Source organism: Psittacula echo (assembly GCF_963264785.1).
Source record: "Psittacula echo genome assembly, chromosome: 17".
NCBI classification, from domain to species: domain Eukaryota; kingdom Metazoa; phylum Chordata; class Aves; order Psittaciformes; family Psittacidae; genus Psittacula; species Psittacula echo.
The window spans coordinates 6,031,319-6,046,103 of NC_137753.1; the positions used below are offsets into that span (position 1 = coordinate 6,031,319).

The window sequence follows — 14,785 nt, forward strand, 5'->3', positions numbered from 1 at the left end:
CAAACAGCTTCTGGACAGTAGATAGTTACTGCGTGCTAAAACCAGGCATCACCCCCACCAAGCCGGGGGCTGCTATAGATACCACCCCCCCTTCAATATTATTAATTAAGGGAATGTGAGTCGGTGATGGTCACACCATCTAGCCCAGGTTTGCTTGGAAGACATATGGATAATGCTTAGTTTGACTACCTTGATAATGTGATACTAGATGGAAAACTGCTATGCTCAGACCATAGAAACAGCATCTCTGCCTGGCTGCCTGCTCCTGGGATGAAGCGGCAGAGCCCAAACACAAGTGAGAGCAATGGCAGTGGATGCAGCCCATCTCCAACCCTCTTGAAGAGCAGCTCCCAATGACTCCCAACACTTGTGAGTACTTCTCTTGCCCTGTACAAGGTGGATTTTGATGACAGGAACAGGACCAGAGCTGACTTGCTCACTTACTGAATCATACACTTATTTTCTAACATGGGGAAAGGCATCCTCAGGGACACACCGCTCAAGCCTCAGCGATGCCCCACACCAGAAAAACAAGTACACCCATTCTGTCCCATTAACATTCAATTAATTTCTCCTGTTTCTCTATTCCAACCATGAAATTCAATATTGTCACCATGACTAAGCCATAAAATTGGTCAGCCCTGTGCAGAAACTGCAGCACTACTCCTTGCTTTGTAATGGAACAGGCACATGCAGACCTCACCATCTGCAGAGAAGATCTTGCCACTGAAGATGTCAGTGTTCCGCGGCATCAGACAGAGCAGCGCTCACTTTGGGGCGTGCAGAGCTGTGGTGCAGGCAGGAAACTCGAGTGCAATGTGGAATGTCATGAAGAAATTAGGTGAGTCATTCATTCTGGGGGAATTTACCTGGAAACACCCTGCTGCAAGGCCAAGAGCCTTCCAAACCTGACCCCCAACAGGCAACGAGGTGGTCAGTGACTTCTGCTGGGAATTTAAGGTAGGGATTCAAAGGAGTAGAATAGGTCTTCTGTGCAGAGCCCCATGTCCTTTTGGTGGAGACAGCTTCCTCAGCTGGGTCCATGGCTGGACACCCACCCGCTGGGGCACCCATCTGCAGGACACCCATCCACCGAGACACCCAACCACTCACTTCTTTGCTACCTACCCCCTTGCTGCAGCCAGCCAGGGGTACTGGAGATTTCTGTAACAGACCTGTCCCAGCCCAAATGCCATCCCCATGGAGTGCAGGGGGGGTTCACAGCTCCGAGCCATGAGTTTGGGAAGGAGGAGACCAGGCTACAGCCCATTTGCAGAGCAGATGTCAGCTCATGCCTTCCCGAGCAGCAGGGAAAGCCAGCCTGAGGTCTCCACCTTGGCATTCACAAAGCAAACAGGAACCAGGTTTGCTCTCCACACGATAACCCTGCAGGCGAGCTCCAGCATATTGGATAAACCTTCCCAGAAATGGGGTTTCTGCCATCGGCCCACATGCTCATACCTGTCACCCAGCCAAGAGGCTCCTTGAGCCCTCTAGGCACTCGGGCACGGTCCCTTCCCGCAGCAGGACCAGCAGTAATAAAGCTGTCTACAACTTCTCCCATGCGAGATCTCTGCATTAGGAAACCAGACCACATCCATACCTTTCCAGCTAGGGAAGAAAGTAACTGCATTAACACTGTAAGCACAATCCAGAGTCCCTGTCCAAGCACAGGAGAGGAGGATGATAGGATATGGCACTTTGGGATTTTATTTGGATTATAACTAATTAAAAAGAAGGGCATGAGATGGAATTAGCCCAGAAAACAGTGCAATAAAGCTGCATAAAGCACATGCTGTCAGGGACACAAAAACTGCTCAAGTTACTCCTGCAGAGCATCCTGTGCTGCTCCAGATCCCTGCTCCCTCCCTCCACAGCAAGAGCTTGTTAGTACGGCACAAGGAAGACACTGTACGGGCTCCTCGCCAGCTCTACCCTGTGCTAAATGCTGCTGGAAAGAGCTGGAAATGCATTGCTGAGAAGGGAAGATGAACCAACCTCCTCCATCCAGACCATCACAAACCAGACCCTGTGCAGCTGTGCAGAACGAAGGCTGTTAAAACTATGGGAGCCCTCAAAAGCAAACCCCACCGGCAAACCTTCTCTGCTTCCCTCTGTGCTAAGGCACGGTGAGAGCCAATATTCATCTGAACTGGCTGTGCCGCGCTTCCAGGCTCGGAGCCAGCAACAGTGACAGATTTCCATACAACTTATCTGCTAATGACATTACACACAACCCAGCGCACTGCTGCAGGTGCAGGGATGCTGCAGCTGATGCTGCCAGGCACGAAGCATCCTTCAGTGAGGACCTTTAATGCTATGAGGAGGGAGCTGCTCTTGGGAGATGCTCTCTGGCTGCGGTACAACCACACAAAGCCCTGAGCTACAGGACAGCACGGTCAAGTTTTCCTGAGCTCCTTGCACCACCTTAACATAGAGCCATTACTTCCCTAAGTGCCTCTCTCAGCAGATACACTTCTCCTGGCACAACCATGCACCAGGCGCAGTCACGGCCATTTTCCGCCCCTTTTGGCTAAGTTTCTCTAGGAACAATGTTTCATGGAAAGGAAAATGGATTTTCTTGCTCCTCCAGCTGCTGATCCTGCTTCCACATCACCCATCTCTGTATCCGCTGCCGTGCTAAGTCTGCTCTGCTGCCCAGGGCCTCCAGCCCATATCCGGCACAGAGAAAGAGCTCTTCCCACTTACACAAAAGCTTTCCAATATTGGAAGGAATGGAAGGAGCATCAATTCAAATACGCTTCTTGTTATGTCCCTTTCCAAGTGCAAGCTGAGATTCCCGCTTCCCAGCCATCACACCTGCAGAGAAGTCCTGGAAAACTAATCCCAGTGGCTCCTAGAGCAGCCAGTAAAAGCCTAATAAAACCCCAACATGGTATTCCTTTAACACTCACAGTTCTCAAGGCAAATTCACTCTCTTGCACTACCCTCCACAGAAGCGTGCGTGACCCCACTGCTGCTTCTTGGATGACTTAGTCTTCCTTTTTTTGCACTCTTTAAATAGTTCTGCTTTTATTTTTATCAGCACTTCCCCTCCCTGTCCACACACAGCAAATATTCTCTAATTAAGGTTTTTCTTCTCTAATTACAGTTGGATAAAGCCTTAACATTTCCTGCTGCCGGAAGCTGCACTGAGGGCATGGGGAGGGGAAGAGGAGCACTGAGATTGTGAAGATACTTTGGTTGTTGCTGATTTTTTGCTTTTATAAATCAGAGAGCAACAAAGTCCAGTTTTCTGAACTCCCCTCCCCAATTCCCTGTTTTCCCCACCATGCATCCCGGATGGAGATGTGTTGGGCAGGGGCTCTCCCTCCCTGCAGCTCCTCATGTGCTGCTCAGCCTCTGAGCCTGAAAACTTCTGACAGCCTCTCTCCATAATCCACAAACAGGAGCTGACAAGTGGAAGTTATACTCGGCATGTTGGGGATTTGATATGATATTTAGAGCCGCGATGCTGCCAGGGAGAGGTTTCCCTTGCTCAGGATCATCCCCCAGCTCCAGCTAACAAACCATCCTGTCTGGACTCATTGTCAGCTCATTTCTGGGGAGCAAAAGCTGCAGTGTTGCATTTTGCTCTGTTCACCCTAGTCCTGAGGCTCAGAGAGAGCCTGCAATGCAGTTGTTGGCAAGGAAGGAAGAGCATGGCACCGACCACCACAGGAAAACAGCCAGATCAATGCATGAAGAAAGGAGGAGACCTTGCACATCACTTGGAAACCCAGCCTAATAACTCCAAGCAGGGTAAGGAAAATTGCAGTCACCAGCAAACTCACTGCTTCCCTCCTACAAGTCCAAGGGGCTCAAATCCAACCCATCCCCTTCTTGCAAACGTCTCCAGCTGCATTTCAGCTGCTCTCTTGGCTCTACTCTATAGCCAGCCGTGAAGGAATTCCTTTGCCATGCTGCAACACCCTCACACCCCATTTCCCTGCCTGTTGTTGCACCCTGGTCCATCCTGGCTCCACACCACCCCTCACCAGTGCAGGATAGCGTGGGGGTCCTGGGGAGTGCTGCCCTGCAGCCAAACCCCCCTCAATACACACAGCAAACACACCCCACATGCAAAGCTCATGCAAAGTCCTCATGCAAAGCTTGGCTTTTCCTTCCCTCTTTAATTGAAGCTTTGGGGTGCTGGGGCGAGGCGTGAGAAGAGGGATGCGCAGCTCTTACCCTGCAGAGCCTCCTTGGCGCGCGCCAGCTCCTGCTCCTTCTGTGCCAGCTGCACCTTGAGCTCGGTGGCCGAGAGCACCTCCGGTGACTTGCTGCCATGCGTCTCCTCCAGGTCCTTCGTCAGCATCTCCTTCATTTGCCGGAGCAGGTGAACCTCCTCCTGCAGCTGAGCCACCTCCTCCCGGAGCAGCGCTGGGGGAAGAGCAGACACAATGTGAGGAAGTGACCAACAGCTCCCGGCACAGTCCCACCGCAGGCTCAGCCCCAAGGGAAGCACTGCTGGGGTGACTCCCCCCGGCTTGCAAAGCTGCTCTGCACAGCCCAAAGCCTGCAGCACACCCCAGGACCAAAGGAAGAGGAGGAGGGATGCAATGAGGAGGCACCGGGTAGGGAGCAGGGAGCTTCTGCAGGGTACTGGTTTCTGGTTTAATACACAATAGTAATAGCAATAATAAACTGGTTTAAGGGTGCTGGTTTAACACACAATAGTAATAATAAACAAAGAACCACGTCCCCATCCAAACCACTCACAGACAGTGCTCATATGGCCAGTGTCCAACGGAGGCTGCTGAGCTCCACCCATACAACACACGTGAGCTCTGCCTCCAGCCATCCACGTGTTCAGAACTCAACAGAATCCAACTAAACCACTCTGAGGCTGGAAAGTGAAAGATGATGCTTTCTCCTACAGACCTGAACCTTGAATTTCTCACATTTACACCCAGCGACTGCTACACCTCTTGAAGCAACTGCACTGCGGGAGCATCCCAGCGTGGACCCCTCTGGAAAGCTCCACGGACCTTGTTTCCTACAGTTGCACCCACTGCTTAGGTAATAAAGTGCTTTCCTGGATTTTCTTCCTTATTTCCAACCTGAACTGCCCCTGTTTCAGTTTGAACCCATCACCCCTTGTCCTATCACTACAGTCTGCAATGAAGAGTCCCTCTCCAGCATCCTTGTAGGCCCCCAAACCTTACTTGTTTCTCAAGTCTGCACCATACCCGTGGATGTGGGGAGAAGAATAAACCCCTCAGCACACGTTACAGTTGCCAGAAAAATAAAGTATAAATACAAAATAAATGCCGCCTCTCCAAGCTACTGCACTTGGGTCCTTTCCCCATGTATCAGCCAGCCTGAGGGATGCCATCCAGGCATGAAATAGAGGGGTTTTAACCTGTATATTTGCTATGGTCCCTCCACACAAGTGCTGGGCTGGTTCCATGTGGAGGTGATGCTGACAGCAGGACAGGGAGAGGCAGCTCCCCCCAGTCTGGCCAGCAGCTGCACCAGGAAAGCATAAAATCTGGTTTGCATACTTGAAATGCTTCCCGTCGGAGCGCTGGCAAGGCCCATGCTGCAAATTATTTAGCAATAAAGTCACTAATGAAGAACAGTCCGAGCTCCAGGCGGTGTATTTCGGTGCAGCCCAATGTGCTGGCTTGAAATCCATGCAAGAAAGCAGCAATGGAGAAGTGGCCAAAGCCAAAAGCATCTACCCCAGGGACTGCAGAAATGCTGCTTCCCTTCCAGCCCTTGGGAAGCCCAAGGAGGGTGTAAGGGCCTTGAACACGGTGTGACATTTACCGTGCAAAAGCCACAAAACACCAGAGGCTGCCACTACCTGCTCATTTTCTTCACCCCACTGATAATTCATGTTCACCTTCTGCTACAAGCTGCCTCGCTCAGGGGATCCAGTGGGCTATTCCCAGGGAAATGATTAACCAGCAGAGCAGGATGGACACGGGGCAGTTTGTGTAAGGGTGACTGATCCCGGGGGATTTCTGCAAACTGCAGCATTTCAGTGGGAACCAAGGAAAAATCCCCGCCTGGAAGGCACCCCTCCGGAGAGGGAACAGGGGAACAAGTCTAAGGAAGGGCACCTCAGAGGGGATTTTTGCAGCTGAGAATCTCAGAGAAGTCCTTGGGCATGGCCCAAAAGAAGAGCTGCGGCTGCTTCTTACAGCTCCTCACTGTAACGCACTGCACAACACAGCTTCCTTGGAACCACATCGCTCCCTCTGGTCCCATGGCAGGCAGTTGGAACTGGATGAGCTTTAAGGTCCTTTCAACCCAAACCAGTCTGGGATTCTAGGATTCTAACAAGGCAATTTAATCCCCAACTCAGTACTTGCCTCCCCATAGAGGCCGAAACTAAGGAAAGATTGAAATCCAAGATCTATAGAAGCTGTAGGTGCAGCACCACATTCCCCACGCCACTGGATGCACTTCGGCTGCAAGCCAAAGCCTATGGAGAAACCTGAATTATTGAGCTCAGGATCAGTCAGATACCTGAGCTTCTTCCTTTTACGGATACATAATTTAAGCTACATCCATATCTATACAAAAATAGATTGTGCTTTCCAATATATATTTCTTTTTGCAGCATCCATGTATTTTGTAATATACATATTGAAAAGCACAATCCATTTTTTTGTATGGATTGCAAAGCACAATCCATGAGCCAAACCTTGACAGGCAAAAAAGCTAAACCCCTTGCTGAGCTCTAACACTGAAAGACACACTGTCAGCTCTTTTAATACATCCCCAAGCATTGTTGTCCTTGCTCTTCCCAGCTTCCTACCAGTGTTGCTGCCAATGGATGTCTTTGCCATAGAAACCAGGTACGGGCTTTGAAGCAACTCCCTCCAGCAAGTTTTCATGTGGTTTTCTGGGAAGGACACTGGCATTTCAAGTAAGCAATGGGAGCAACAGCATCTCCTACTTTCCTTGGTTTCCTTTGGAAACCACTTAATGGGCAATTTCTTGCATTGTATCAAGTTTCCATCCCATCTGAACCAGCATCTCTAGCTCAAGAGGGTCCTATGGAGAAAGCCTGTTTTATTTGCATAAGTTGCATTAAGAGAATGACTTGACTTGAAAGGGAAACCTTAATTTCATTTTAAAATAGGGGGGCAGGAAATCCCCACAGCTATGCCAAGTTTAAGCACCTAAATAAACAATCTGAGAAGTGCTGTTTGCAGACAGCTCTTAGCGATCCTTACACAAAGTTCCAATAACCAGGAAAACAGGGCCAATTACTCAGGAACCTCATTCCAGCCTCTGTTTCTTCCACATACAGACAGCTTGGCAGGGATTTCCACACACTTTCCTGCGAGCTGGCTGGGGCTGTGCCTCTATTTGAAGCCACAAAGGAGCTGGATGTGCCTTGAAGTGAGCATCAACCCTTCTGAATGGGGACTGGGGCTCAGTTCACCCTTTGCAGTTCAGCCTTGCATTGCTATATTGGAGTGCAAAGTTAGATTTGCTATTAGGAAGCATCTCCCAGATGCAACAACCCCAGTGCAAAGTCTCCCACAGGTCATTCTTTCCCAGCATTTTTGCCCATTTTTACTTTTTCCTCCTCTTTTTAACCTTTTTTCCTCAGGGAGGGGGATGTTGGCTGCACACTGTAATTCCCCGGGGACAAGGAGGCAGTACTCAGGTCATGTCAGCTCATTCCAGCCTCTTCCAAATCTGCTGCAATGAAATTAATACAATTTAAACACTCCCTGCACTAATGGCTGACAACCACCATTCACACTCAAATAATTGGCTGTTTTCATTAGACTTTGGTGACACTGTCAGATTCTGCATCCTTTATGCTTCAAGCACTGTTAACAGAAAACATACGTAAGATTTTTTGGGGTGTTTTTAATTGCAGTGAACACCTCCAGACAGCATTTGGGGCTGAAGTTTCCACTCCCACTCCTGCAAATCCCATCTTGGACTCCTCTCAGTAGCACATCCTTTCTTTTACTGGCCTTGCAGCAGGCATCACTTTAAAAGCATCCATTTAAAAGCCTCTTTTTTTCCATGTAACTCAGCTGACACAATTACTGTACATGTGTTCCTGTCTTTGGAGGATACATATTAAAAATGAATGCAGTATCAACAGCAAGATTTGTGTTAGTGACATAAGCATTTGGGGCTGCTTTTGCATGTTTACCAGCAAGATGCTTTTTGCTTTGCTGGCCAGAAGTCAAGGGGTTTTTTATCCAGGACATCAGCAAGAGAATGGCTGGAAGCTGCCCTGAGCTATGGCCTAGGATAGATCGACAGATACACACATATAAATATACATGTACGTATAACTCTGTTCAAGGACAGCCCAAGAAGATAAAGAGCATTATTAGATTAAAATAACAATTCAAGACCTAGGGATGAGTCAAACCAGTATTTTAAAGAGCATCTCATCACCTTTGAACATTAGGTAGCTCCACAGCTTGGGATCCAAGACTCTTGTAGAAAGGTTCAACCCATCACCCCTCCTGCACAAGTTACGGTTTTCCCCTCTCAGCACATCCTTGACAAGGAATAATGTGGAGGAAAAGTGCCTATCACCAGGGACAGGGCTGGGTGACAGCATGGAAACCAACTGCAGCTACTCAATAAAGCTTTTGGTTGGCTCAAAATACATTCGGATTTGCACAAAGACTCAGTTACTGCTGCTGTCCAGGATGTGAAGGTTCAAAAACAATACGTCCAACCTCTCCCTTTGACATCTGCACATCACAGTGGACTCACAGCAGCACAAAATAAACCCCTCACAGAATTTTCCCTTCAAGTGGATAAGTGTGAGGGCCTTTAATTTGTCTGTTAGAACTTTAGCCCTGTCCCACTGCTGTGCATCTTGGCTACACCCCTAGGTACGGCATCTCCCATGGCACCGCGCACTGCACCACCTCGGACGAGCTGTTGGCCACCACCACTCGCTCCAGGGTGGGTACCGAGGTGCTCAGCCACATGCTCCAGAGCCTCTTGGGCTAAAAAGGTGGATTTTGGCTCCACACATCCGTCTTTTAAAGAAGAAAGGTTTAGATTCCACCCCTTGCTTACTGCCCTGATGCTGCAAGCAAGTGAGCCGCTGCTCCTGGACATGGGTACAGAAACTCCTTACTTTGGGTTAAAGCTTTCACCCAACAAGTGCAAATCCTTACAAACACCATCTTTGAGCATTCCCTAAGTTAGACACCAGCTTGGCCTCAGTGCTTCCATATGGTTGCAGGACAGGACCCCAGCCATACTCCCCGATTGCACATCATCAACCACCGCTTGCACCATTCATGGCCATGGGGCAGGACATGCAGAGACCATCTGCCAGCAAAGTTACCCCCATGTCCTGGCACTGCACACCCCCAAAAAGCGTAACTTCCCTCATGTAAGATGCCCACTCACTCAGCCGCGCTGCTCACATGCCGGAGGGCGTCTCACAGCCGACGGAAAGAAAGAAAACCTGATACAAACCTGTGCACGCCAGCAGGGGAAGGGGGGGCAGAGCGGGTCAGGAGGCAGGCTGGAGGTTGCAAAGGCTCTCAAAAGCACACGCACCGTTTAAACCCTCCTGTGTCCTTCCCAAGCTCCGGGGTTTAAACCCTCCTGTGTCCTTCCCAAGCTCCGGGCACATTCCAACTTCTCCACGAGACAAAATGGACAAAGGGGCACGGGAAGCCGCTCGCTCGCCCTTCCCACAGCCACAGCAGAGCCAAATCCCCTCATCCTTGATCTGAGCTTCGCCCTTGGCGCTGGGGACAGCACAGCACCCCCCGCAGCACCCTCCTGCACGGCCCCAGGGAGCTCTAAGGCGTGCTTGCCATCGCCCGGCGTTGTTGTGGCTCTTCCAAGAGGAAGCAAGCTTCAACAGCACAAAGCAAGGGGAAGAAATGCACGCCGGGCTGCATTCGACACCACCCCCCCCCCCCCCGCCGCCGCGGGCACCCTCCCCAAACCCCCTTACCTGCATGGGCTAAGCATGGGCACGGCACCCTGCCCTGAGCATCGACCGCGGCCGTCCCCCGCCGACCCCATGGGCACGAACAATGGGCCGGGCGCGGAGCAAAGCCGTGCTCGCCGCGGCACTGCCCCGGCTTACTCTCCTCCTGCTCCGACTTCATGGCGGAGGCCGGCGGCGCTGGGGGTCCCCAGGGCTGGGGTGCCCGCGGCAGGGGCTGCCCGGGCAGGCTCCTCCCCGGCCCGCACCGCACGGAAGTGCCGCGGCGCTACCTGCGCCGGGAATTTGACCCCTCGCTGGTCGCGGCGCTTCCCCGGCCTGATGTCACCGGGCAGAGGAGTGGCTCTGCCCCTGCCGAGCCCAGGGGCATGGGACAGGGGGCGCGGGGCAGCGAGCGCTCCCCGCACGGCCCCGGAGCAAAGCGCTGCGCAGCAGCACGGAGCGCGGCCGGCGGCGGAAATGATTCCCGGCCATCGCTCCTGCCGCGGCCACCCCCGAGCGGATCGCGCCGCGGTGACCCCGCGGCCCTGCGCTCGCAGCGCGCCGGGGAAACTGAGGCAGGAGGGAGGCAACGACGCGGAGCAGCCCCAGCGCCGCACGCAGCCTGGGCTGCTGCTTGCGAGGGAAGGGGTGCCGTGTGCTCCCTCTTGCATTACTTGTGTTCTCCAGGGAGGCTGCGACTGCAGGAGCAGCATCAGGACCCCATCCCTGCAAACCCCCATGGCTGGACCCCCAGCGAGGAAGGGCTGAGAGGGGGAGCTGGTGGGATGAGGTGAGCACGGACGTGGCAAAACCCAGCGAGGAAGCAGGGGCCACTGGCTTTTCTACGGTAAAGGCAGTATAAACGTACATCAGAAGCCCCAGTTCTCTGAAACCCATCAGGCTGGTGTTGAGTTTCTGCTCCCTGCACTTTCATCTACCTGCCCGGGCACGTGTTTCCAAGCCCTCCACAGCAGATGCATTTATAAACGTTATTCTCCCCACCAAAGAGGTGAAGATCTGGGCAGAAGCACTTCGGGCTTACGTCTCTGTGCCTGTCTCTTTGCTGCTGTCCTTGCTAGATGAGCACTGACTGGCTCCATGCTGCTTCGGGCTGGGTGGCCGCTGGCCTGGGGACACGTTGGAGGCACCTTCTGCTCTGCTGAGGGGCTCAGAAAACACAATCAGAGACAGAATATCACCTCATTGTGCTTCTCAACAGCACCCAGAATGCAAAGGCTCTGATGAAGCCAGCTCCCCCACCCTACAACAGCAGCATCTTAGGCATGGGGAAACTGAGGCACACCCCATAGGCATGGGCTTTTCACGTGTTTGGGAAGTAGGTGACAGAGTGCAACTGCAGAGGAGCGAGCCGCCCCTGGCTAGGAAGAGATGCAGCATTGTCATCTCTTGCACCAAGCAAGCCTGGATTAGCAAACCAGGTCCTTACCCACCTCCTCGTGACTCTCCCCAGCCCCAGGCCTACTGCCGGGCTTTGCCCTGCTCTTCACCCTGCTGCTTCTTCACCAGCTGCTTGGGAAGGGGAAGTGAGTTGGTCCTGCCTTGCAACAAGCTCTGGTTCTCATTGCGACAAACTCCAGTGCATGCAATCATAGAATCATATAGAATGGTTTGGGTTGGAAGAGACCTTAAAGCTCACCCCAGTTACAACCCCTGCCACAGGCAAGGACACCTTCCACTGGACCAAAGCACACCCCCAAGTCCCTTGCCTTGGGGCTGCCCTCCAATGGGCCAGCACTGACATGGCTCACGCTGCCTGTGGCATCGCTGCCAGGGTGTACAGTGCCCCCATTGCCCCAGCTCCTGCCGTCACCAAGCTCAGGTCCTTGAAGCCCACAGAAGCTCCACTGTTGGCTGCTGCATCACCTCCCATTGCTCCCTGTTTGCACAACTCCCCTCCCCGGGGATCAAGTCGCTTGTGTCGACTCAGCTCCCGATGGAGCGGGGACGCTGCAGCAGCCCCAGCACCCTCAGTGAGCAATGAAACACGGCTGGGTTTGGGAGAACGTGCCCATTCAATTCTGCTTTACAAACAAGCTCGATGGAAAGGTAACTGTGCACCTCCTGGTGTGATCTGCCCCAGTTCAGTGCACAGCAGCGATGCCCCTGCACCAAAGCTAAGGGAAGAGGTTCTCCATGTCACAAGTGTTGCACAAGATCCCCAAGAGCAGCTCTTCAGAGCTTCCTCCAACCCTCTGTGCTGACTAATGATGGACTAAGCAGCATTACTCACACCTGCAGCACCCATCCTCATCCCCAACACAGGCATGCAGCAGAGGGTGCAGCCCCACTGCTCTTTACACAGCAATGCCACCTCCAGGGATTCCCCTCCCCTTCCTGCTTGATTAAAAACTCCTTTTGGAAGGTGCATGGCAGTTAGTGAAAAGGCAGCATGTGCCTTGGCCAGGCTTGCACTGTGGGGTTGAGGTCTGGCCTTGCTTTCCTTGCTTTGGAGCAACCGGTTACTGCATGGCCAGCAGTGGCTGCTGTCCCTTGGCCAGGGCAGGGAGGTGACACTGGCCCCACGCCAGGAGGAAGCTGAGGCCTTTTTCTGTCCATTGAGTCACTTCCCGCAGATCCCAGCTGCGACCTGTGCTGGGAAGGGGACAGGGGCTGGGTGTCAGTGCAGACAGGTCTGGCCCTTCATAGCATCCCAGGTTGGTTTGTGTTGGAAGGGATCTTAAAGCTCATCCAGTTCCAACCCCTGCCACAGCAGGGACCCCTTCCACTGGAGCAGCTTGCTCCAAGCCCCTGTGTCCAACCTGGCCTTGAGCACTGCCAGGGATGGGGCAGCCACAGCTTCTCTGGGCACCCTGTGCCAGCGCCTCAGCACCCTCACAGGGAAGAGCTTCTGCCTTATCTCCAACCTGAACTTGCCCTGTTTCAGTCTGAACCTATCACCCCTTGTTCTATCACTACGGTCCCTGATGAAGAGTCCCTCTCCAGCACCCTTGTTTCTATATTTCCTTTGGGAATCTCACAGCTCAAATAGTTCCTAGCTCAAAAAGGTTCTGTTCTCACCAAAACACTTAATGGCAGTTGGAAGTGGCTGAAAAGCAGCTCAACCATACAGATGTTGATGTCTCTTCTTGTCCTGAAGGCACAGGCACCTGCAGTGACTACTAAACAGCCTAAGCCCCATGAGAAGTACCTCTGCAGAAGGTCAGTGATGTATTTATGTACCTTTCGACAGGAGCTGGTCCTTACTGAGCTACATCTGCCCTGAAAAACAGAGCTGTCCATAAAAACCACTGAGACATCAATTGGAACACAAAAGCCAGGAGACTTCATTCAAGGGGATGGCGCTGCATACAAGCAGCTGCCTCTGACCCTCATAGAAGGTCTCCTGCAGCAAAATGTAACCTACTTCCAGGAAAACTTGCTAAAAGATTTCCTTTCCACCATGGAAACCACCTTCTCCATCCCTGTCTCTCGCAGAAGACAACACCACTGAAGAGAGGAGATGTTTCAAAACAGAGCTGATTGCTTTTTTCCCTTTGGTTTTTCTTTCCAGGCAAACTCCTCTCAAAAATGACACCTTTTTGTCAAACACTTCACTCATGACAAATTGGCATTGTCACTGAGGAGAGTGCTTGGCTGGGAGCTTCTCTGGGAAGCCTCCATCTGCTTTTACCCAGTGAAACACTGATGGTGGCAAGGTTGCAGAATGGAACGTGTGAGGCGAAGGATTAATTAACATCGATCTGGCTCCAAAAGCAGAGTAATTTTCATTCAGGAACTTGGCACCACTTAGCACCTCCTCCTCCTCCTGCACTGACAGAGTATTTTAAGCTCCTGATAATCACAGGTGCCTCAACCAGAGTTTTTGCAGTGATTAAAACCTCAACAGAAAGAAATACTCCTTTTCTTTTATGTCCCTCCCCAGCCTGTACCCAGTGACGTTGCCCTTCTTTAAACCAGCACTTGCATTGTAAAGAGGCAAAAAAGTAACGAGCAAAGGGCAATCATCATCCAGTGCTCACCGCTACAATCTTATTTTGGGACAGTTTCCTGAACTAACACTCATTTCTATTGTGGTTTGTTATTTTATCATGAGAATTATGGTTATCATCACAGACATTTTAATGCCTAACAACTTCTGAGTGCCTTTACAATGTTGTCATTCAAATGCTAAAAGCCTGTAATGAGACTAAGATAACGGCCTGCAAAAATAAATGATACAGATCAGAATAGGGGGAATTTGGTTACAAAATAAAGGAAAACAAATAGAAATTATCCATCCTAATTAGGATTCGAAGGCAGCAACTGGTGGGGGGAAACAACATCTATTCTGGGGAGGGTGGTTTCATCTGGTATTGAAGCCCCAACAGATCCTGTCCTGCTCCATCCCAGGCAATGAGCACCTCTGCTTTGGAGGGCAGTTAGAAGGGAAGGAAAGCCTCAAATCCTCCTTTCTGAGCTTGTTACCAGTTTATATTGGAAGTAGATGATCTTAAGGTCCCTTCCAACTCAAACCATTCTATATCGACACCACTTATGGGTCACATACCCAAAACCTCCACTGTGCCCTTTGCCAACAGCCTGCAGCTCCCTGTCCTGGCTGCCACCAGCTCCATGCTCCTGCCACATCTGGATCCAGTGGCAAATGTCCCCGACTCCTTCCTGCACTCCTTAGCTTCATCAGTGCTAAAGTAGCATGTGGGGAGGTGAGGATGGCACCCACAGCCTGACATTTACAGCCATGGAGAGGACAGAGCAGAGCTGGCCACCCAACGTGTGTATCCATTAGCGAAACATGGGCTCTCTGAGAGCTTTGAACCCTGAACCCCACCAGAATCAATATTTTCCTTTCTAAAACAACACTGGGGGAAAAAGCACATCCAATATAGATTCAGTGTTATTCCA

The 14,785-nt window shown here is 51.6% G+C and overlaps 1 protein-coding gene across 1 annotated transcript in view; it reads right to left on the bottom strand.

Moving 5' to 3' along the window:
- Positions 1–14,785, bottom strand: part of KAZN (kazrin, periplakin interacting protein) — a gene marked incomplete at both ends in the record, with an annotated part of 214,706 nt that overhangs the window by 7,590 nt on the left and 192,331 nt on the right. Inside the window, one exon of the mRNA XM_080631247.1 lies at positions 4,192–4,383. Coding sequence (XP_080487373.1) covers positions 4,192–4,383 — 192 coding nt within the window. The remainder of the gene's footprint in view (positions 1–4,191; positions 4,384–14,785) is intronic.